The 25586-nt window shown below is 42.3% G+C and overlaps 1 protein-coding gene across 1 annotated transcript in view; it reads left to right on the top strand.

Annotated features, from left to right (window-relative positions):
• LOC126261751 (condensin complex subunit 1) overlaps positions 1–25586 on the top strand; it is a 207456-nt gene that overhangs the window by 110068 nt on the left and 71802 nt on the right. Inside the window, exon 11 of the mRNA XM_049958566.1 lies at positions 24140–24272. Coding sequence (XP_049814523.1) covers positions 24140–24272 — 133 coding nt within the window. The remainder of the gene's footprint in view (positions 1–24139; positions 24273–25586) is intronic.

Raw genomic sequence — 25586 nt, 5'->3', positions numbered from 1 at the left:
AGCTGAAGATGAACAGATAGAGAAAGTGTATGAGGATATTGAAAGGGTAATGCAGTATATAAAGGGGGACGAAAATCTAATAGTCATGGGCGACTGGAATGCAGTTGTAGGGGAAGGAGTAGAAGAAAAGGTTACAGGAGAATATGGGCTTGGGACAAGGAATGAAAGAGGAGAAAGGCTAATTGAGTTCTGTAACAAGTTTCAGCTAGTAATAGCGAATACCCTGTTAAAGAATCACAAGAGGAGGAGGTATACTTGGAAAAGGCCGGGAGACACGGGAAGATTTCAATTAGATTACATCATGGTCAAACAGAGATTCCGAAATCAGATATTGGATTGTAAGGCGTACCCAGGAGCAGATATAGACTCAGATCACAATATAGTAGTGATGAAGAGTAGGCTGAAGTTCAAGACATTAGTCAGGAAGAATCAACACGCAAAGAAGTGGGATACGGAAGTACTAAGGAATGACGAGATACGTTTGAAGTTCTTTAACGCTATAGATACAGCAATAAGGAATAGCGCAGTAGGCAGTACAGTTGAAGAGGAATGGACATCTCTAAAAAGGGCCATCACAGAAGTTGGGAAGGAAAACATAGGTACAAAGAAGGTAGCTGCGAAGAAACCATGGGTATCAGAAGGAATACTTCAGTTGATTGATGAAAGGAGGAAGTACAAACATGTTCCAGGAAAATCAGGAATACAGAAATACAAGTCGCTGAGGAATGAAATAAATAGGAAGTGCAGGGAAGCTAAGACGAAATGGCTGCAGGAAAAATGTGAAGACATCGAAAAAGATATGATTGTCGGAAGGACAGACTCAGCATACAGGAAAGTCAAAACAACCTTTGGTGACATTAAAAGCAACGGTGGTAACATTAAGAGTGCAACGGGAATTCCACTGTTAAATGCAGAGGAGAGAGCAGATAGGTGGAAAGAATACATTGAAAGCCTCTATGAGGGTGAAGATTTGTCTGATGTGATAGAAGAAGAAACAGGAGTCGATTTAGAAGAGATAGGGGATCCAGTATTAGAATCGAAAGAGGACTTGCGGTCAAATAAGGCAGAAGGGATGGATAACATTCCATCAGAATTTCTAAAATCATTGGGGGAAGTGGCAACCAAACGACTATTTACGTTGGTGTGTAGAATATATGAGTCTGACAACATACCATCTGAGTTTCGGAAAAGCATCATCCACACAATTCCGAAGACGGAAAGAGCTGACAAGTGCGAGAATTATCGCACAATCAGCTTAACAGCTCATGCACCGAAGCTGCTTACAAGAATAATATACAGAAGAATGGAAGAGAAAATTGAGAATGTGCTAGGTGATGATCAGTTTGGCTTTAGGAAAAGTAAAGGGACGAGAGAGGCAATTCTGACATTACGGCTAATAATGGAAGCAAGGCTAAAGAAAAATCAAGACCCTTTCATAGGATCTGTCGACCTGGAAAAAGCGTTCGACAATATAAAATGGTGCAAGCCGTTCGAGATTCTGAAAAAAGTAGGGGTAAGCAATAGGGAGAGACGGGTCATATACAATATGTACAACAACCAAGAGGGAATAATAAGAGTGGACGATCAAGAACGAAGTGCTCGTATTAAGAAGGGTGTAAGACAAGGCTGTAGCCTTTCGCCCCTACTCTTCAATCTGTACATCGAGGAAGCAATGATGGAAATAAAAGAAAGGTTCAGGAGTGGAATTAAAATACAATGTGAAAGGATATCAATGATATGATTCGCTGATGACATTGCTATCCTGGGTGAAAGTGAAGAAGAATTAAATGATCTGTTGAACGGAATGAACAGTCTAACGAGTACACAGTATGGTTTGAGAGTAAATCGGAGAAAGATGAAGGTAATGAGAAGTAGTAGAAATGAGAACAGCGAGAAACTTAACATCAGGATTGATGGTCACGAAGTCAATGAAGTTAAGGAATTCTGCTACCTAGGCAGTAAAATAACCAATGACGGACGGAGCAAGGAGGACATCAAAAGCAGACTCGCTATGGCAAAAAAGGCATTTCTGGCCAAGAGAAGTCTACTAATATCAAATACCGGCCTTAATTTGAGGAAGAAATTTCTGAGGATGTACGTCTGGAGTACAGCATTGTATGGTAGTGAAACATGGACTGTGAGAAAACCGGAACAGAAGAGAATCGAAGCATTTGAGATGTGGTGCTATAGACGAATGTTGAAAATTAGGTGGACTGATAAGGTAAGGAATGAGGAGGTTCTACGCAGAATCGGAGAGGAAAGGAATATGTGGAAAACACTGATAAGGAGAAGGGACAGGATGATAGGACATCTGCTAAGACATCTGCTAAGACATGAGGGAATGACTTCCATGGTACTAGAGGCAGCTGTAGATGGCAAAAACTGTAGAGGAAGACAGAGATTGGAATATGTCAAGCAAATAATTGAGGACGTAGGTTGCAAGTGCTACTCTGAGATGAAGAGGTTAGCACACGAAAGGAATTCGTGGCGGGCCGCATCAAACCGGTCAGTAGACTGATAACAGATTTGAATGTTCAAAGAAATGATGTATAGATATTAAATAGAAGATGAAATAGAGTATAAATGTGAATAGCAATTTACTTGTGGAAATATGTATCACATGATCATATAGATTTCATCGTACCAGTAGATACGTGTACATAAATTAGTAGAGAGTAACCATGTGCAGATAGCTTTCTTCTTGTATGCATTTGTGTGTCATTTTTAATAGGGAGTAACACCTTACAGTTACTGTAATACTACAACAACAGTAAAGGACATAAACAAAGTACTCCAGGACAGTAAATCTCATAAGATTAGTGTGGATTTTATATTTTTTGGTATTAGGTGAAATAGAAGTTAACCACCAAGAGGATGCGAGTATGGAGGAAATAGCTAATGTAGTGAAATATGAAACACGAGTTCCTGGACTGTCAGCTGGTCTTCATCAGAAGGGTAAATCTTGTGAATATGATTTTGTTTTAACAGTCCTGGTACTTGGCCAGAGAGTTTATCTGACACTGGAATTTGCTGTTCTAAAAATGAGAGCAGAAAACAAACATGATCTGGCACCAGTAAAAGCTATAGAGGAGGCAGCAATTTAAATACAGATTGCTTTCAAAAGGAGGTACAAGTGGGACAAAAATTAAAAGATCGTGGCTAGTCTAGAATGAGATCAGAAATGCTTTATGTTGTGCATCCTGCAGATTATTTTCTTACGTGGGTTCAGATGCTGAGTCTAAGTCATTCTTAGCTAAAGAGGAAGGGATGATTAATTGGAAAAAGTTTAGTGAAAAAGTGCTTTGCTATGGAAATTAACTAAACTGTAAGCTTTGTTTTGCTCAAAGAAGGTTCCATAGAGTCTTCTCTTGAAAATGGGGCATTGATGGAGAGCTACAAGACCATATAAAGAAGAGAAATCTCGTTGGAGAGCAGTGTTGCACTGTATTACTGATGCTGCTCTTTTTCTAGCAAAACAAGTGTGTCTGGAGGAAAAAAGAAATTAGTGGTTTTGCTGAGCCAGAGTGGTAAATTTCTAATTACCATTGAACTCATATTACACTGTAGCACCCTCCTTCGTCAGCAAATCAGACACCACAAAACATGAGAAAATTAGCTATTTTTTCAAAAATATGTAAGATGGATTCCTTGACTTAATTGCCAGCAAAATAAGACAGGATATAATTAAAGATATTTTAGATGCTAAATACTTTTCATTGTTTGACTACAGTCCAAATATCAACCACACTGAGCGGATGGCACATGTAGTTTGCTATGTCATGTTAAATGACTCAGAAGTTGTGGAAACTTCTGTTGATTTCTTTTTCTGGTTAGAGACAAAATAGGAGAAAATCTTTGTCAAGAAATACTGCAAAAAATATAACAAGATGGGTTGAACATAAAATACAGAAGAATGAATGAGATGAACTGGAAAGTACAAAGGGGTACAGTCAAGAACACTTTAGAATAATAAAGTGACTATTTTGAACCACATGTTACTCTTTAAATTTTGTAACAGTACATACAGCAGAAATGTGTACCAAAGTTCAAACTTTTTTTGAAACTATCTGTCATATATATATATATATATATATATATATATATATATATATATATATATATATATATATATATATTCTTTGTGGTTTCAGCTTCAAGATCAGAAATCTTATAAAAACATGTACCCATACCGTTATAAACCCAGAGCAAGAGTATGTGGTCTGCGAGAGTAGAGGCCGCCGTAACTGTTTATGAGCACTTTGATAGTTATGAAGGGCTATGGAAGAACTTTAAAATATAACTTTTCAACACCAGAAACAAAAACTGAAGTGTGTGTGAAAACTCTAATACATTGATTTAACTTGTTCTTGATATTCAATACTTTTAAAAAAAGATCATCATCTCAATCAGTTTCTGCAAAGAGATGACCTTATGATTGACATAAATGTGCTTGAATTATTAGAATCCTTTTGAGCTTTCTTAAAGCTTCTAGAGACTCCTGTACCTCCAAAGCTATTTCTGAAGCCAAAGTATTAGCAGAAAGTAGTCAATATCAATGGAATTCTCAGCAAAAGGTATTACAGTAAAGAAGAATGGCCGATGAGCTTTGTGAAGATAAAGTATCCAGACATTCACAGGAAGATTTGTTCAGGCTGTCCCTGTTATAAATAATAGGCAGAGTGATGATGGAGCTGAGTTTCAGGTTTATGGCACTAAAGAAAGTTAGTGCAAAGTTTAGTTTCATGTGTGGTGTCAGAATTCAAAAGAAGGAAGTGGAGAATTTAAAGTACAAAGCAGAGGAATTGGCAGATACCGTTACCTTTGTACAAGGTAATAACACAGAAGAATTTATGTTTGAAACTTTAAGCATATGCTGGCAGTAGAGAAAGGCTTACAAAACTGCATCATCGACATAAAATTTAATTTATAAAAATAAATTGGTAGAAGGAAATCCCAACCTTACTACAGCCTTAATATGGCAGCTAAATTGGCCAGACAAGAGTCAGCATAATTGTATATGAATGCATCAAGGCATTTATGTTAGGTGGTCTTGATACGACTCTCTTGCTACCCGTAATTTCCAGAATTCCTTTCATATGCATTTCCTCTCCAAATTGCAGTTGGTTGGAGTTGAAAACAAATTCCTTACTGAATGATGGGTAAGTTTATTTATCTCATGTACAAATTTTCGGGCTGATTCCGCACTTTGCTGTGCATCGTGAAGCTGATGCTTTGTTTGAAATTTCATTACCCTGGATCTTCCAATTCTATAGCACTGTTTGAAATTATGCAAGCATCCACTGCTTCCCTTGAAATCACTGCAATATATGTCACATAAAAATTGATGTGCATAACATTGTAGATCACTAACATGCACATCCTGAAAATTTTATCTAATGTCCTCGAAACACGCAAACACCAGTTTTTGTAACAAGTGCGCCTTATCCACTACATGGTCATATTGCTGTGAGCTTATTTGAAATCTATTTGTAACTTCCTTCTTCTTCTTCTTCTTCTTCTTCTTCTTCTTCTTTGTCCTCTCCTCCTCCTCCTCCTCCTCCTCCTCCTCCTCCTCCTCCTCGTCCTCCACTTCCTCCTCCTCCTACTTTTTCTCTCTACTGCAGATGATCTTACACTTACATAATTATGTTTAGTACTTGATCCTTCAACAATGATTGCCCTCTACTGTGTTTCACTGGAGACGGTGACTCCCTGAACTACGTGGTTAGACACCCGTTTCGGTATCATTTTCACTTGTTGGCATGTATCATTGTCGTGTATTCCTCATGTACATTGTCCATTGACTCTTCTTACAGAAACACTTAAAATTTCGTCTGCCACTTCTTTCTCACCCTGCAAAATTCCTTGGGTTCCTTTGTGATGGAATGTCAACTTCAACTACACTCTGTAGCCTCATGCTGGGTTCACTGATGGATACCTCCAGTTCCGTCCCCATTGCCTTTAGCATTGTAGACAGTATGTGGGGTGTCAAATGCTGTAAACACCATTAGTCTTTTACGACCTCACATTCAAGGGATTCCTCGTCAGTGCTCTGCAACAGCAACAGATTCATTACTTTGTCATTCTTGTTTACTTTTGTGGACATGAGCAGTTTGTATCATGCCAGTCGTAAGATTCTCACTAACAATAAGGTAGTTGTCAGGTAGTTCTCTAATCCAAAATACCATATCAAATTTTCCAGAAAGTAATTTGATGTCCAGTTTTCTTTTTGTTGATCATTGTTTTATCTTCTAGGTGAATGATAGTGCAACTGACTTTCACACTTTGTTGAAGGCTTTGTTCAAAGTTGATTTGATGAGATACAAGCTGAGGATGGCTAAATTGTGACGGGACCTTGCAGGAATCAGAAAATAGCTAAGTAGAAATAATCAAGGAAAGAAAAGCTATGACGTGTATAAAACATAACAGAATATGCTAAATGAATCGCTAAGAAGCAAAAATAACTTTGGTGGGTGATCCCGTAGTGAGGAAGCTATTCTGGCAATTGAATAGTGGGGTTATTTAACACAATAGATGTTAACATTGTTTAAAATTTTGTATATTCTCTTTTCTTTCTCTGCAGCCCCACCCCGTCCCCTCCCACCCATTAATGTTATATTTTATGAGCTGCTGTGAGATACTTCCTTTTACTACATTTGTGATACTGCTGTGAACAGTGCTGCAAGCAATGGAGTATTGGGTAGTGTTGTGGCTGACGTACTGCAGGTCGCCAGTTTAAATCCCATCCCAAGCAGATATTTGTTACTTAGTATTTATCATTTCTAAAAGATCCTCAAAATTTCTAACGTTTGTTTGTACAAGGGTCAATCAAAAAGATTCCATTTCAAGCATGTACAACCCAGAACCGTATGCCAATGAGGCAGAATTGCAGTGAGGCAATTGTCCTGCCAACACACCAGGTACAAAATACCAGTTTGGTGCAACACTGTGTCCTGCTGCATGAAGTAGTTCATAACTGCTTGTTCCATGTTCTTGACATCCAGGAATTGTCAACCTCTGAAGGCCTTTTAAGGGACCAAAGGCACGATAACCACGGGGGGAGATCAGAAATATAGGGCAGGTTCTCATGTCTCTCCCACTTGTCCGTAGTGGACGAGGCTGACTTCCCAGATTGACGGTGTCTCATGTTGAACCACAACCAGCACGGAATATGGCACACAATTCTACAACGGAGATTTTCGTCAGACACGCTGCCTCACGCATATTCTTCATTTTTCAGTGAATATCTACAGGTGTTTGTCCTTCAGCATCCAAGGAAGGAATAACAGCACACTGGTCCTGTTTGGATGCATTTGGTAATAACATCGTCTTAGTTCACTTTTCCGCACTTAACACATGCGCGTTGGAAAGACATGAATGCCACACTAATCAGTTGCCTATATGTTGGTGCTTATATACCCATATTAGAGTTTTGTTACATTGCATATACATTTCAACCACATACTCAAAATGGAAACTTTTTAGTCATCCCCTTATATATTGTGGAACATTTGATTTTTTGTAAATAGGAGCAGTCTCCATCCAGGAGGCAGCCCCGTTCTGTCTGTATGCTCTGTAATAAGTGTGCCTTAAGTGCCAAGTGTTGTACTTACATGACAGCCTTGCTGTTGGATTTGGTGGAAATGCCAGGTACTTCAAAACATCTGTATTACTGTTGTTTCTGTTCTCCAACATAGAAACTTAGAAAATACAAAAGCTCTCGCCTACATGGACACAGACCGAACTACAGACAGTACATTGTTTCTGTGGTCCATATGTTGAGGATACCAGTGGATTCTAAAATAGCTGTAAGTCAGTTGAACATCAGGCATCCATCAGAGTTTCTGTAGGTGCCACATTTATTTACACTGATGGCTCAAAAACGTCATTTGGTGTTGGGAGTGCCTGTATTGTGACACCCCTAATAGATTTCGGCTTCGCGACCAGTGTTCGGTTTTTACTGCGGAGCTTTACGCTGTCCTCCAGGCTGTCCAGTACATCCGTCGCCATCAGTGGATGCAGTATATTATGTGCTCAGATTCGCTCAGCTCTCTCCTCAGCCTCCAAGCTCTTTACCCTGTCCACCCTATGGTCCACCGGATTCAGGACTGCCTCCACTTGCTCCACATAGGGGGGCATCTCTGTGGCATTCCTCTGGATCCCAGGACACAGTATCTGTGGAAATGAGGCGGCCTATATAGCGGCCAAGGCTGCAGTCTCTCTTCCTCAGCCTGCTGTTCACGTGGTTCCCTTTGCCAATCTACAGTGTGTGTTATGTCGTCTTGTTGCTCTTTTTTTTGGCACGATTATTGGTCTACACTTCCCGATAATAAATTGCGGGGCGCGAAACCTCTTCCCTGTGCTTGGACCTCTTCCTCCCGAACTCGTCGTTGGGTGGAGGTAATTTTAACTAAACTCCGGATAGGGCACTGTCTCTTTAGCCATTGGCGTCTTTTAACTGGTGATCCTCCCGGCTTTGTCCCCACTGCTCTCAACTGTGGAAGGTGAGAGACTTTTTACTTCAGTGCCCCTATATTACTCCGCGACGCGCCCGTTTACAGCTGCTGCATGATATATCTTGTCAGTGAGATGACGTTGATCATTTGAAGCTCTTTTTGGGGAAAAGAACCCCCCTCCCCTTCTGTAGTGATTTTCTAAGCTTTCCTTCTGTTTTTTAGTTTTCCCACATTTTGAGTTTCGCTCCCATTGCTGCTGATTTCCAATTCGGATATTTATTTATTTATCATCCCCCCCCCCTTCCCACCAGGCACAGAATGGGCGCTAATGACCGTAGCAGTTTTGTGCCCTAAAACCATAACCAAAAAAAAAAAAAAAAAAAAAAAAAGAATTCAACCAAGTTGCCAAATAAGGCAGGTAACATGACATAATGTGTTTAGCAAATCTATTTCTACTTGGACAGCACAGCTGTGCACAACAAAGAGATGCTAAATTGTGGAACAAATTCCAGGCCAAACTGAAGAGAATATTTGAGCATAATCAGCAGCATGACCACCCAACAGAGAACAAGGTGCAGTGTCATAGGGAAAGAACACAGTCTTGTGTAGAGAATGGTTTGGTCCTATAGAACGTAGTGATTCTGAATAAGAATTTGAACAAAATCTTACATGTGGTGAGAGCGGTAAGGGAAGACAGGAAACAAGCTCTTCTGATAAGTGATTGTGCAACAGTAGAAGAATTCGTCAAGTTGTGTCTGCACATTGAGGAAATGCAATGGAAGAGAGTGAGATGAAAGTGGCATGACTGACTCCCGAATGTGATCCCTATGACAGTTGTGAAAGACCTCACATCATTTACAAGACAGTTGCTAAGAGAAGAAATACAGCCATTTACGGCAGCCAGAAACTCTGACTACGTATGAGAGTGATTTGAAAAGTTCACAGGATCACAACCTGATGTCAGCAATAGCACAGTGAGATTCCATCGTCGTAACAGGCTGTTCTTTGTGAGTAAACATGTGATGTGTCAGAGCTCTGGGTATGAGTCTGTGTTGCAGGTGTCTGCTTTATCCTCTAGTGATTTGCAAAGAGAAATATATGAAAGCAAAGGAAATTTGTGCCATTTTCAGAACACGCTGGGGAACTGTGCTCCTTCATAGTCAGCTGTTTGCAAGGGAACAGATAAGTTCAAATTTGGTCGACAGCTTAGACGATGATCTGCGTAGTGATCATCCAAGATATGCCTCTACCCCAGAAATTGTTGCAAAATGGATAAAATTGTCGTGGAAGATTGCCGACTGAAAGTGCCAGAAACTGCTGAAGCTGTAGGGATGTCATCTGAATGGGCATATCACATTTTAACAGTGGAATTGGATATGAGAAAATTATCTGCTAAATGGGTGCTGTGACACTAAACACAGGATCAAAAACACATCAGACTGTACATGTTTGAACCATTTTCAGAGCAGCCAACAAGATATGTTGTGCCGATTTGCAGCCACAGATTAATCTTGGGCGTATTACCATACCCCAGAAACGAAATAACTGTCAAAGCAATAGAAACGTATTGCTTCACCTCCACCACCACTACTGAAGAAAGTAAAGGCAGCATGGTTGGCTGTAAAGGTCCTCGTCAGTTTTCTGGGATCCAAAAGAGATTCTGCGGATAGTTTATCTACCCACTGGTCAAACAATTATGGAACGGTACTACACGAACCTCGTGGAGCAACTATAGCAAAAGGTGTGTGGAAAAGGCCAGGTTTGCCAAGGAAGAAAATAATTATTTATCAAATAATGTGTAGCCCAACGTCTGTTGTTACCATGGCGAAAATACATGTTGCCACACCCTTTGCACTCGCCTGATTTGGCTCCATCAGACTTCCATCTATTCCCAAGTTCAAAATTTTCCTTAGTGGATGGAGATCCTCATCAAACGATGAACTGACAGCCGAAGTTGATGGGTATTTTGTAGACCTGGAGGAATCTATTTTTTGAGATAGTTTCCAGACATTACAATAATGCTGGAGTGTGCAGGGAGACTACATTGAAAAATAAAAATATTTACTGAGGTAAGCCATTTGTTTCCGCCCATTCTGAAAACTTGTGAACTACCCTCATGAGCAGGAGATAGCAGCCATGAATGTCAACTTCATACATCCGGAAGAAATACAGAATGTTGAACTACCCTCTTACACAGGAGACAACAGCCATGAATACGACTTCATTCATCAGGAAGTAATAGAGAATATTGAAGAAGAGGTGTATTGGACTCGACCAACTCAAATTTGTGCTGCAGCCATCAAAGCCAGCATCTGACCACTGCAGTTACAACCAACTACTCTGCAAAGTATAATGTCTCACAGAAGAACAGACATTTGGAGGGCGGAGGACAGCACATCGGTGTTTCCAATGTGGATATGTTGTATACTTGCACAGAAAGAGAGAAGGGACAGTATTCGATGGCTATTATGCCTCAGAAAGTCAACCACTAGAACAGTCATGTTCACACTAGTGAACTGCACGAGATCATAGTTGACCTCTGGGACAAAGGCCATTATTGTACCCTGGACGAGGTCAGTCCTGCAACACACTATAGCCATTTACCATTGCCATGCAGAGTTCTCAGCAGCTCACCTAGCTGCCAAATTCAGGAAAACTAAGTGAGGCGACTCTGGAGGTGAGGCCACAGCAGAATCCCCACGGGTAACAGTTACTAAAATGTCAGGGAACATTATTGATGGCCAAACTATCTGCGCACTAGTACACTTCTTTTTCTGTAATGTCGAATGCTTGTTGTCACCAACTAAAGAAGACATGGTCTGTGATACAAAAGCGATTGTGCTGAAGGTAGCAAATGAGAAATACGTCCATCCAACGTGAACAGATATCACATGGTGTTCTATCAGTGACAGAACACAGCCCCTCAAATTTGTTGTCGTAATGTTATTCTCGGATGTGTTTTCTTGTGTACATTACAAGCAGGAATAGATTGTGGAAGATCAGAATTCCAGATTGACAAGCACACATAACAAAGAGTACTCTGGGTGGTTGTTTGACTTTGAAGTTGTTGTTATCCCACCATCATTAACAAAATAAGTTCCGGTCATCAATCTATGTCCTCAGTTAAACTGGGAAGCTTTTATCGCTTGCAGAAAGCTACTCAGACTCACAAAAGAAATCTACATACCAGTGATGAAATAAGCACTGCAAGTAGTCAAGGAGAACCTTGGATCACCAATTGTCACAAGCAACTTATCCCTAAAAGTATGTGTATAGGAAGAGCCGAACCAGTCCTGGATGGATAACTCAATACCATCGACATAGAATCATGCACAACTTTGTTTGCAGAATGATGCTCCACTACCACTACAGACAATGCTGTGGAGGAACCATTATCAAACTGCCAATAAGATCCGGTCTGACCAAGGAACATCAGTGTCAAATGGTAGCCATTCTGTTCCAGTTTTTGAAGCCTTTGAAATCTGGAGTGGAAAACAGACAGAACAAGAGGCCCATGGTGAAACACCAGATCAATACTAGGGATCATTCACCAATTAGACAGCACTTGTGTAGGGTATCACTGGCTAAGGCTGGTATTTCACTATCAAATTTCTTTGTCAAACTTACTTTACTTTTTCGTGTCCGGAGATTTGTTTCAAAGCCTTTCAGCCCAGTGTCGGGCCAAGTCCAATGTTTCTCTCTTCTCAAGCCATAGTTCGTCAAGGGTACACCTTGTGGGGCAGATGGAACACTGTAGAAGGTGTTCCATATCCTGAACTTCACCACAGTCGCATTTGTTGTCTCCTTCGTCCTTAAAGCCCCATTTGACTAGGTTTGCTTTAACTGGTGCTACGCCTGTTCTGATGCGGTTCAGTGTTCTCCAAATCTTCCAGCTTGATGTACTGCCACTGGGTATTTCTCGTGAGGCAGGGTAGTCCTTCGGACGCTCGTTCAATTCACTAGTGAGAAATCTCTTGCGGGATTTAAGTCTGCTACGACCACATGAAGAACCATGCAGCGGGTGGTGCTCGTCGAAAATCTGCTTAAATTTTCCTGTATGTTCGTGCGCAATTCTTCGGGATTCAGGAGATGAGAATCCAGCTGCTTTGTATATTTTCCCAAGTGGAGTGGGTTTCATGCATCCTGTTGTTAGCCTGCATGTTTCATTAAGGACTGTAGTGACTTTTTTGGCATGTGTGGATCGAGACCATACAGGGCATGCATATTCTGCCGTGGAGAAGCAAAGTGCTTGAGCAGTTGTTCATAATACAGTCGGACTAGCTCCCCATTTACTATTTGTCAGTTTTCTTAAAATATTGTTCCTGGCAACAACTTTTTGGCAGGTTTTTTCACAGTGATATCTGTACGTCAGTGATCTATCCGGCACGACACCAAGGTATGTTGGTTTGTCCGTATGGTCCAGTTTGTTGCAATTCCAGGTGACGTTCAGCTTCCTGTTTGCCTGTTTTGTGCGGAGGTGGAAATCGCTAACCTGTGTCTTAAATGGATTTGGTTTGAGGGAGTTCTCTTTATAGTATTCAGACATTACATGTAGCGAGCTTTCTAATTTCCCTTCTACTTCCTCGAAGCTATTTCCTTGCGCTGTAATAGCCAGGTCATCGGCATACAAGAAATGGGTAGTACGTTCCGGTGTTGGTTGATCATTGGTGTATAGGTTAAATAGTAGGGGGCCAGCACACTGCCCTGGGCGAGACCGTTCTTTTCTCGACGCCATCTGCTTTTTTTTCCGTCCAGCATTACATAGAACTGTCTGTTTTGCAGCAGAGATTCAATGATTTTTGTGAACTGATGATCCTTAAATGTACAGTACAGTTTTTCCATGAGCTTTCTGTGGTTGACGGTGTCGTATGCAGAACTTAAGTCCACCAGTGCTACACCTGTTATTTGTTTGTTTTCAAACCCTTCCTCTATGTGTTCTGTGAGTGCTAGGATTTGACTGGTGCATGATTTGCCGGGTCTAAATCCAGTCTGTTGGGGAATGAGCTTTTGGTCTGCGATATTTGCTATGTGGTTTAGGATTATTCGTTCGTACAGTTTGTACAGATGGCACAGGAGTGCTATTGGGCGGTAGTTCTTCGGTTGACCTGCATCTTTCCCAGGTTTTAGTAGCGCCACTACCTTTGATTTCCTCCACATCTTTGGGATCTTACACGTTTTTAAGCAATGATTAAAGAACTGCGGGATTCATTGCTTGGCACTAGGTCCGAGCTGTTTGATCTGTTCCACACATATATCATAGACTCCCGCTGCTTTCCTGTTTTTCATTGAGTTCATTCCATGATTAAGATCTTTCATGGTAAATGGTATTTCGAACATGCTTGACTCTTGACTCTGAAGTCTGCTGATTTTTATTTTCTGACATTTCTTGTTGGGTTTTCCATTTAGTAGGAGCTGATAGGCAATTTGATTGGGTGTTACTGAAGAGCATCGTTTAGCTGTCCCAAAGTCACAATTAATTTTTTTTATTAAGTTCCAAGGGACTTTGCTACTGTGGGTCATATCCATTCTTTCCAGAGTTTTGACCCATTTCCTTTGTCTTGATTCACTAATCATTTCCATTAGTGTTTCTCCACATTGGACTACTTCACTAAAGGGGTCCTGTTCGTAAAGCATTTCGTACTCCCTCAGGATGTTCTTTGATTCGTCAGAGAGACCTGGAATGAAATGCTCTCTGCAGCCTCGGGGTATGTGTCTTCGAGAAATCTTTTGGAGGGTCTCTACGAAAGTTTGATAATTTTCTGGAATTCGGTGTAGATTTTTTATTTCTGCAGTTTTTAAGCATCGGTCTTCCATGTTTGTGCTTACAAAACAAATATCAGATTTGTATTCGCGCTTCCAGATTTTGCTGCTGAACAAGCATGGTAGCTTGGGATCATGGATCAGGGATAAGTTATTTATTTCTGCCCACTGCTCTAATTAATGTCTGTTGTCGTCTGTATGTTTGTAGCCCCATGATGTGGTGTGGCAGTTGAAGTCTCCTAAGATGAACTGTGTTTTCTGGTTGTTGAAGTTTAGCGGCAAAGTCAAGTTGAACTTCTCTCCGGGCGGCTTGTATACTGACGTTACGGTGAAGGTGCTACACTTGACAGTCAGTAATTCTATCTAATTTCATTCCTTCTATTTCTGGTCTTATTGCCCCTTCTTTCTTGTGTGTTTCTTGTATACACAGTATGTCCCATTTGTGCGTGCGGCAAAGTTGTGGAATGATTTGTTGTTTGTTTTTTGTGATACCCTCTATATTTAGGCTTGCAATCATCAGAGTTTGCTCTGAGAAGGGCCCATTCTTTTTGCTTTTCTGGTGTTGGAAGGATTGGCTGTTGTCTTTTATTGCAACGTTTCCGGGGGACGCCGGCATTATCTGACAGATGATTCTCGATCTCTTATCTCAGATAGTGCACGTGTGGAGACTCCTTCCTTGTCCTTTCTTTGTCAAAGAAATTGGATGGTGTAATAGGGAACTTTGTCAAATCTCGTCTGTCGTCAAATAAATTTGATCAAATCTAGGGCCTCAGTGTAGATTTGATCAAAGAAGTCGCTTGTCTTCTGTTCACTGCAATGTGACATGTTACCAAGTGGAGCGCTAGCATCGCTGCAGCGTCCTGTCATCTGTAGTGTTTTTATAAACATTGCCTGTAAATACAATTGGTGTGCACCGACAACTACACAATTAAGAGATGTATGAAGCTGATGAGGCACTTTACAACGTGAGGCACACACCAGGATGCCAACTGCCTTTCAAGGAATCCTTTGGCGGAACACATTAGTGTGAGTGAAGTCTCAGTCATTGCTGCATTAAGTGATGTTGCTGAACGGAGGGGATATCTACCACTGCTGAAAATGACAGAAGCCTTGGAAGAAGAGAAAATAGGTAGAATTACAGTACATGGAACATACGAGGAAGTATAAGCCAATGCCGTGGAAATGCTTGCTTGTCATCTCAGCTCATCTGTGGCCAACTGTCCTGAAGAATTTCCACGATACTCCAACCCTTTTTACTTACGATGTGTGAAGGTTCTAGATAGAATCTGACACAGGTATCAACAAACAGGTCTCTACCTAACCACTAGACTACGTGAGTCACTGTAAGGAGTGCCAACAATGGAAGCATGTGCTGCTGTTACTGCTGGAGCATCTGTTACCAGTTGTACCTGCAGCAGCAGCACCATTCCACTGGACTGAAATCGACCTCTTGGTGAGTTTCTGAAAGATGCCGAACAGGAAATGATTAATAATAGTGTGACGTGGCTATTTCATTTGTTATGCTGTCATCAAATTTATGCCCCCCGCCCCTCAAGGGGGCTCACCACTTTTTGGCGGGTTCGTGCTTGGCTACCACAGGGCCCCAGCCTTTGTAGCATTTTTTCCCTTCTGTGCTGCATGTTTATCCTCTTGCTATTATTTTTCCCCTCCCTTTGAGAACATGTCTGGGGTATTCTTGGGAATGTTTGGCATTCTGTCGCTGACGTGCTAACAGTCTCACCTCTGTTTTTTGCTCCCTTTTCCTTTCTTTGTTTCCCTTCTCCTCTCATTCCTCCGCTTCAGCGTTTGAGGATCCTCTTTTTTCTTCTTTCTCCCTGTGCGTTCCTGAAGGCCGGCCCACGTGACTGGGTAACACGTAATTCCCAGACCCAGGTCGACAGGTAGGGTTCGCACGTACCCCCTGGTACAGGCCAGGCCCAGGGAGGGGTGATTGCCTGAGCTGTAACCTTCTCATATAGCTGATTGGTCCATCCATCAGGTGTTCGTGAGATGTGACCTGAGTTGTGGACAATCACCTACGATGGGTGCACCACTTGTGAAGGAGTCCCCAGTTGGAAGGAGCGTGACATCAGAGACACTGGCAATCATGGAGATTTCCTCACAATGAGTCAGTTATCTTCCCTCTCCACTTCTACAAAACATAAACGCAACAAGGCCAATGAGTCAAAGACCTTTCCCGCTGCACCACAATCCCTAACGGTCTCACGTACTGAAGACAATCAGTCCTTCACCACAGTAAATCCGTTTATTATTCAGAAAGATTTAGATGCAATTGCTGGCCCTGTAAAATCCTGCTCTCGTTTAAGAAATGCCACTTTGCTTTTGGAGACCACTTCTGATTCTCAAGCACAACAACTGCTTGCTGCCTCGCTTCTCCACGGTTACCCTGTCATGTCGAGGCCCACAGAACTTCAAATTCTTCCCATGGTGTAATTTACACCAGGTTGCTCGGTGGTCTGACCAAGGCCAAAATACAATCTTACCTCTCTGTTCAGGATGTCATTGCCATTTATCACGTAATGAAAAAGGTAGATTCCTCCTAAGTGCCCACCTCCACTCTATTTCTCACCTTTGATAGAGTGGTGCTTCCATCCAAGCTCAAAGCAGGCTATGAAATTATCACCGTCTGGGCATACATTCTGAAACGATGCACTGCTATCAGTGTCATCATTTTAACCACACTAGAATGACTTGTCGACACCAGCTAAATGTGTCACCTATGTTAGGAATGCGCACGAGGGCGATTGTCCACCTCCTTCTCCCCACTGTATCAATTGCAAAGGCGGACATGCTGCCTCCTCTCAGGAGCGTCCAGTGTGTCTTGATGAGCAGGCTGTTCAAGAGATCCAGGTAAAGGAAAAGGTGCCTTATCCAGTTGCTCACAAGTTACTGACTAGTCGCAAACCCTGTGTTCTCCCATCTGGTATCTATAGTTATGTTCTTGTTATCCCTTGCTCCATGAAGGATATAGCCACGCAGCCCCGTGACCTCCAGTTCATCTCTTGAGTTTGTGAAATAGCCCATTGTTGTGGTAGCATCGCCATCCCCCCATCCAGCTGTGCAACAAGCCGTCGAACTCTCGCCTCAAGGGGCGAAACCACAAGCTACACAACCGGTAGGCCAGAAAGGTCAGAAGGAGTTCGCCTGTGAAGACTTCCTCCATCCCTCCAGCCAAACAACCGAGTCTTCATCTAACCGGAAAGGCTCGAAGAAGTCTTCCAAAGGCAAACAGTCTTCGATGGTGTCGGCATGTGAAACCTTATCCCAGCCAGCCTCCGTGTCACCGGTGTGCACCAACAACCATTTTTCGGTGTTGGACTCCACAGACTGACCACTCAAGCAAGCTGATGCTTCTGTGAACCCCATGAAGCAGGATTCTCCTGCTTCTGTGCCCCATTGTAGTGCCTCCTCCCCAGCTGTCACTCGGCAGCTCCTGAGGTGACATGCCCACGCCTCTTCATCATGACTCTCCTCCAATGGAATGTTCGCGGCCTTTGATCCCACAAAGAGGATTTACAGGTGCTTTTAGTGTTGCAGCGTACCTTTGTACTCTGCCTCCAGGAAATGAAATAATGCCCTCACGACCACTTTGAGCTTTCGCATTTCTTACCGATTCGTTATGACCTTCCCCCTGAGGTCGTCTTTCCCTCTCATGGGGGCATCATGCTTCTCATATGGGATGACAGTCATAGTCAACCCATCTCGCTGATTACCAATCTTCAAGCTGTGGCAGTTCGCCTTTTCCTTCCCCACCTGACATTTTCCCACTTTACTGTATATGGCCCTCCATCATTCACTGTCACCAGGGCTGACTTCCTTCAATTCATTGGGCAGCTACCTCACACATTTTGGCTACTCGATGACTTTAATGCACATCATCCCCTTTGGGTTTCTCCCAGGACCTGTCAGAGAGGTGCTCTCTTGGCTGACCTCCATAACCAACTTAACCTTTTCTGCCTTAACACTGGAGCACCCACTTTCCTTTCTGACTCCTTGCACACCTATTCCTATTTGGACCTATCCTTCTGCACTGCCCAGCTTACCCATAGTCTTGAGTGGTTCATTCTTTCTGACACCTACTTGAGGGACCATTTCTCGTGTGCTACCCATTTGCTGTCCCCTACCCCATCTGCATGCACACCTAAATGGCAGCTTCCCAGGGCTGACTGGCAGCTTTACTCCTCCCTGGTGACCTTCGAAGAACAAGATTTCCCCAGTTGTGATAATCAGGTCAAATATCACACAAATGTTATCCTTACTGCTGCAGAACGTTCCATCCCCTGCACTTCCTCTCTACCATGTCGTGTCCCAGTCCTTTGGTGGGCTGAGGCATGTCGTGACGCAATTCATGCACGTAGACATGCTCTCAGCGTTTTTAACTGTCATCCTACTTTGGCAAACTGCAGTCATTATAAACAGATCAGTGCAAAGTATTGTCGCGTTCTTCTGGATAGCAAAAGAGCTAACTGGATTTCATTCATTAGTTCTTTTAACAGTTCCACGCCTTCCTCTGTCGTGTGGGCCAACCTGCGATGGCTCTCGGGAACCAAGATCCATTCCCCAATTTCCGGCCTGACAGTCGCTGACAATGTCATCATGGACACTATTGCTATCTCCAACACCTTGGGCCGCCATTTTGTGGAAGCTTCTAGCTCTTCCCACTATCACCCTGGCTTTCTCTATCGGAAACAAGCAGAGGGGGCTCCAGCGATACCCTTCTCTTCTCCGAATTGTGAGTGCTACAACTCTGCCTTTACTAAGAGGGAGCTACATCATGCTCTCAGGTCATCCTGATACTCCACCATAGGGCCAGACGCTGTCCACATTTAAATTTTGCAGCACCTTTCTCTAGCGGGCAAGCACTTTCTGCTTAACATGTACAAGCGCATCTGGGCAGAGGGCACATTTCCTGGATGCTGATGTGAAGCCACGATCATACCCATACCTTAGCCCGGTAAGGACAAAAACCTTCCTTCTAGCTACCACCCCATCTCCCTTACCAGCAGTGTTTGCAAGTTGATGGAACGTATGATTCATGCCCGGCTGGTGTGGTGGCTCGAGTCCCGCCAGTTACTAAAAAGTGAATAGTGTGGATTTTGAGTGTGGCATTCTGGTTTTCTGCAGAAATCCCGGACTGTGGCCATCTTTTTCGATTTGGAGAAGGCCTATGACACCTGCTGGGTAATTAGTATCCTCCATCCTCTTTACATGTGGGGCTTTCGTGGGTGCCTGCCTTGTTTTCTTCAGGCATTTTTACAAGAATGGGTTTTCAAGGTGCGTGTGAGTTCTGCCTTGTCGGATTCCTTTATCCAGGAAAATGGTGTGCCTCAGGGTTCCATCCTGAGAGTCATCCTTTTTGCTATCGCCATTAACCCTATAATGAACTGTCTCCTGTCGGGCATCTCCAACTCTCTTTTTGTTGACAATTTTGTCATCTACTGCAGTTCTCCATGGACCTGTCTCACTGAGCAGCATCTTCAGCACTGGTCTTTGTCGTCTTTACTCCTGAAGCATCGACAGTGGCTTTCGCTTTTCCCCTGACAAAACTTTCTGTATGAATTTCTGGTGGCACAAATGGTTTCTCTCACCATCTCTACGTCTTGGTCCTGTTGACGTTCCATTCGTTAAAACTACGAAATTTCTGGGGATCATGCTCGATAGGAAACTCTCTTGGTCCTTCTGTGTATCTTACCTGGCAGCCCGCTGTACACGGTTCCTAAATCTCCTACATGTCCTCAATGGTACTTCCTGGGGTGCCGATCGAACCATCCTCCTCCATTTGTACCGGTCCCTTGTACATTCCAAACTCGGCTATGGTGGCTTTGTTTATGTGCCTGCACACTCATCCCTCTTACGCTGTCTCAACACTATCCATCATCATGGCATCCACCAGCCTGGTTGAGAGTCTGTATGCTGAAGCTGCTGAACTACCATTGTCCTACTGCCATGACTTTCTCCTCAGCAGGTATGCATGCTGTTTGTCTGCCATGTGTGGCCACTCCTCCTTTGATGATTCTTTTGATAGTCAGTATGGGGCTCATCCCTCGTCTCTGTTAACTCCTGGAGACCGCATTTGCCACTTGCTACAGTGGCATACTTTATACTATCTGCAACTTTCCCAGTGGGTGTGAACCCTTCACCACCTTGGCGTCGTGAAGCAGCCCATGTTAACCTTGGCCTTCATTCACTTCCTAAGGACACTTCTCCAGCCTCAGTCTATCACCTCCAGTTTCACGACCTTTGCATGGAACTTTGCGATAGTATCTTTGTCTACACTAATGACTCTCGGACTGACTGTTGGATTGGGTGTGCATTCATCATTGGCACCCGTGCCTTTTGATATCGGCTTCTGGCACACTCCGCCGGCCAAAGTGGCCGTGCGGTTAAAGGCGCTGCAGTCTGGAACCGCAAGGCCGCTACGGTCGCAGGTTCGAATCCTGCCTCGGGCATGGATGTTTGTGATGTCCTTAGGTTAGTTAGGTTTAACTAGTTCTAAGTTCTAGGGGACTAATGACCTCAGAAGTTGAGTCCCATAGTGCTCAGAGCCATTTGAACCATTTTTTTCTGGCACACTCCTCAGTATTGATAGCCGAGCTCTTCGCCTTGTATGAGACCATGGAGTACAGCCGGCAACACAGCCTTTCCAGTTGTGTCCTCTGCTCGGGCTCACTCAGTGCCCTCCAAAGTCTATGTGCACTGTAAACTGCTCGTCCCTTAATGCAGCAGGTCCAAGATAACTGTCACTTGCTCACTCTTCGTGGAGCTAGTGTCATGTTTCTGTGGGTCCCTGGTCATGTCAGTCTGCCAGGAAACAAGGCTGCAGGCCTCATGCCGCAGCCTGCGAGTACCTGTATTCTCTCTGATGATCTCTGTGTTGCCGTCTGTCAGGAGGTGGTGTCCCTTTGACATTGCCAATGGTCCTCCCTTCACGGGAATAAGCTTTGGCTTATTAAGCCTCTCCCAACGAATTGAACGACCTCTTCATGGCCCTTCCGCTGGGAGGAGGTTATTTTAACTCGGCTGAGTATTGGGCACTGCCTTTTTACCCATTGTCATGTGCTAAGTGGCGCTACCCCACCACTTTGTACACATTGCACCCAAATTTTAACTGTCTGCCACTTCCTGCTGGAATACTCTTTTTCTAACCATTTATGTTCCAGCTTGGGTTTGCCTTCTGATTTATCAGCCATTTTAGCGACCGACGCACAGGCTGTCGACTGCATTGTACTTTTTATCCACCAAAGCAGTACGTTGAAGGCCATTTAATTTTTAGTTTTGGACCTCCATTTCTGTATGGTGTTTTCTCTAGCCCTTTTTCTACGTGCCTGTTTTTAGCTGTCTCCTATTCTGTCCATTGGGACTGACATGTAGTCATTTAACTACTCTCTATGTTCGTATTCTATAGTTTTGACTTGGGCACATATGACCCCTGTTGTGTTTTGCATCCTAAAGCAAAACACACAAACATACACTTCAAAGTTGTGCCAATTGCCAAAGCTCTGGAGATTGCAACATTCCTTGTAGCAGACTTCATTTTGAAGCACGAAGCAACCTATTTGACGATCTTCGACTGTGGAAAGGTTTTCCAAATGAGAATAGTATCAGAGGTAATTTCATGTTGTGGCACCACTCTCGGAATGACAACTATCTACCCCCTACAGATGAATGACCTCACAAAATGCTTTAATAAGATGTTGGCAGACGCTTTCAAGGTATGTTGATGTCTGACAAAGAGTGGAGTATAATACTGCCTGTTGGGACACACATATAATATTGTGAAGGAGGCCATTATAGGCTTCACACCGTTCTTTCAGCTCCACAGTCAGAAGGCTAAAGCAACAGGGGATACAATGTTTCATTTCAGTGGGACAATACTCGGGAGTATTACGTGAAACACTTCACTTTCAGGAGTGATGAAGCAAGAGGGATGGGTTGCATACAATCCCGGAAGAAGGACTGAAAGCACTATAACACCAAGCACAGGCCAGAAGACTTGGTATGGTTTTCTACACATCCTGCATGGAAAGTGGGACTATCAGAAAAGTTACTGAAACAATGCTTTGGGCAGTATTGTATTCTTTATTGATTGTCAGGTGTCACACGAAGTCAAGGATTATGACCCTTCATCAAAAAGACAAAAATGAAGAGGTGTCCGGCATATGTAGCCCTGCTTCAGTTCTGAGGCACATATCAACAGATCTCGCTTAGGGAAATTGAAGGCCTACTAGATGATTGTGAAACTTCAACAGGAGAAGTTAACTTTGCTACTCATCATAGTGAAGAGGATGTGACAACACGACCCTTCATCTGAAGCAAATTCATGGCCACGAATGTCTTTTTGGGCTCCAATAATTTGGAAATTGCGTGGGGAGAGATCAGGACTGTATGGAGAATGTGTAATGGCTTCCCACCAAAACTTCTGCAGCATACTCAAAACAACCTTGGCAACATGTGGCACCACGGTCCCAATCTCCCCCCACACTATTTCCGTAGTTTGGGAGCTCTGAAGAAAGACATGGGAGATCTGAAGAAAGACATTGGTGGCCATCAGTTGGTTGAAGAGGTGCATGCCTGGGTGCTATTGTGGATCCTTAGGCAATTGCAAACATTTTTCATTGTGATCATCTTGTCTCACAGTTGAATAAATGTATTAACAGTTACAGTAATTACTTTTGAAGTAAGAAACAGTTTACTTATTTCCTTCCATCTTTCTTGTTTTCATTTGGCCGGCCCTTATATTTATAGTATCTAGAAGGTGTTCAGAATTTCTTATGTTCATAATGTTTACAAGTTCTGGGATATTTGAGGTTTGTATTAATGACAGCTCTCTCCATGCATTTCTGTTTGTAAATTTATGTCTGTAATACACATGCTTTAAGCACTAATTGTTGTGCTTTATTGACAACTGTGTTTTCAAGGTTACGACATTACAGTATTATGCTAGTTAATACATATTTTACTCAGAGAAAGTGTTCTAGTGAAAGATCTTTTTGGTAAATGAACTGAATAAGTACTTGCTCATTTCGCTCTTGTTTATTTTCAACAAGGAGAAGAAGTAAGCATTGATTTCATTCGGAGATTGTTCAAATCATAAATATGTAGCTTTTTCCTATTTGTGGATCTGAGACAGTTTCCATATTCAGAAAAGTCCAAGTGGAGGAAATGAAAGAGATAGAGTAGAAATTTAAACTAGCTATTATGGATTTTCAATTGTTAATGTCAAATATATTCATGTCTTGCACGTTATAAACTGTTAGTCTAGTAGTTACTGTCCTGAACTGATCCTATGTATATGTTGTATGAGTGCTAATCTCTTAAGTGCACAAAAGGGAAGAAAGAATTTCTTCTTACTATTGTAACAACTCAGTCCCTAATGACAAGACAAAATTACACTTGTAGATAAGTTTTATCTGCTCCACCTAGTAGAGAATAGCAGTCAATTGCCTACCAGTGGAAAAGAGTGAAGAACAGTTGACCTAGGAGGCAATGAAAAGGTAGAGAGAAAGAGTAGAAAGGTGAAGAGAGAACCTATGGGAATGGAAGTTGATCTGTGTTGATGTTGCTGCAAGATTGATAAAACCTGCAGTATAATAATAAATTCCGTTTATGGTCTTGATAGCACTTTTATTGTGCCAACGTACATTTCAAAGCCACAGCTTCATAATAAAGGTTTTCAGTGGGAGCTTCAGTGTGATGTCAACACACCAGAAACACAGATCTGTATATTTTATTTATTTTTTTTTTTTTTTTTTTTTGTCTGTGTCATCTCAATCAAGCAACTCCCACATGTTCCACATACACAGTTTCAAATACAAGTCTCATGTGGCCTTTTGATATTATTTAGCGAAATAGTTTTTATAATATGAATTATTTATTTTCCTTACTATTTTCTGTTCTTACAGGAACAGTGTTGATATAGAAGAACTTCATGATAACTGTGTGAAATTATTCCGTAAAATTCATTTTATGTATCATGGTGAACCTGAAGAGAGTGAAGAAAGTAAGGAACTTAAACGTGTCATTGCATTTTTAAAGGTGAGTTGATTAATATTAAAATATTTCTTAATTTTTATCAGACATAACCTATGAAAAAGATGTGCTTGTCAAATGCACCACTGAAAAGTTTTACGTTCTTAGACCCCCCCCCCCCCAAAAAAAAAAAAAAAAGCAAGAATAAAGAGGAGAAGCTATAGTGACATCTTAAAGATTGCAGAAATTATGCCATTCGATGTCTGGCATGATTACTTATTAGACGAGTGGAAAGTTCTACAGTTTGAAAAAGATGACCCAGTGTTAGAACGCAAAGGTATTGACAATTACTGGTAGCAGCACATCTCAAAAAGACTCTCATCATCTTTGCAAAAACAGACATTATGTCTGATGGGATAGCAGCAATCAGTGATTGTATAATGTTACTTATAATCCGTCCTGATTGCAAAAGTTTTTTTATTCATATGACCGGTTTTGGTTCATCCAGAACCATCTTCAGATCTGATATTTCAGTTACAGGAGTAACCCGTCCAAATCCAGCTACTTTCACAGGCTGTGACGCAGCGTGTGAAAGTTGCTGGATTTGGACAGGTTACTCCTGTAACTGAAATATCAGATCTGAAGATGGTTCTGGATGAACCGAAACCGGTCATATGAATAAAAAGATTTCTGCAGTCAAGACGGATTATAAGTAACAGACTCATCATCCACAGAATTACAATATCCAAATGTTTCAAAACTTGTTAAGTTTCTGTTACATTGCCCCATGGAAATGTGGACATTTATGAGAAATTGGATGCAAAGTCAGCTTTGGGTTTAATCCTCATCGTTTCAAAGTAGAGCGGCTGTTGCACCCGAAATTCAATAAAGCGAAAGATTTTGCCACAAATTTACTTTCAAGAGTTCCTGAATCATACATCAATGACTTTGAACTTAGATGTTTTTCACATAGACCTTCCTAGAACACTCCAAACAAATCAGAACTTCAAGCTGTTGACAGAGAAATCTTGTTTTCCTCATCAGTCAAGAAGGACAAAAGCTAGATCTTCCCCCCCCCCCCCCCCTCCCCGGACCATTCTTTGGGTGTCTGTGGCTCACCTTCTATGTGAAGTGTTCCGATGGTGTCACTCAACTCTCGTGGCAAGTGTCCAGTTGAAAGTGTGATTCATATGAGACTCAGCAAGATCTCTTGCTAGAGTCTTGCCAAAGATCAAACTCACCTTTACTTCTGTGTTTGAGTAAACTTGATGCACCACATAAGAATTCACACCATAAGCAACATCTACTAACTTGAAGGAAATGGCCAAAGGCCATCTTCTTGTCTAGCAACTTGATGAATAAGCTGCATACATTTGGTCA

The sequence above is a fragment of the Schistocerca nitens genome, chromosome 1, assembly GCF_023898315.1.
Source record: "Schistocerca nitens isolate TAMUIC-IGC-003100 chromosome 1, iqSchNite1.1, whole genome shotgun sequence".
Lineage (NCBI taxonomy): Eukaryota > Metazoa > Arthropoda > Insecta > Orthoptera > Acrididae > Schistocerca > Schistocerca nitens.
This window is presented reverse-complemented; position numbering and strand designations above follow the sequence as displayed.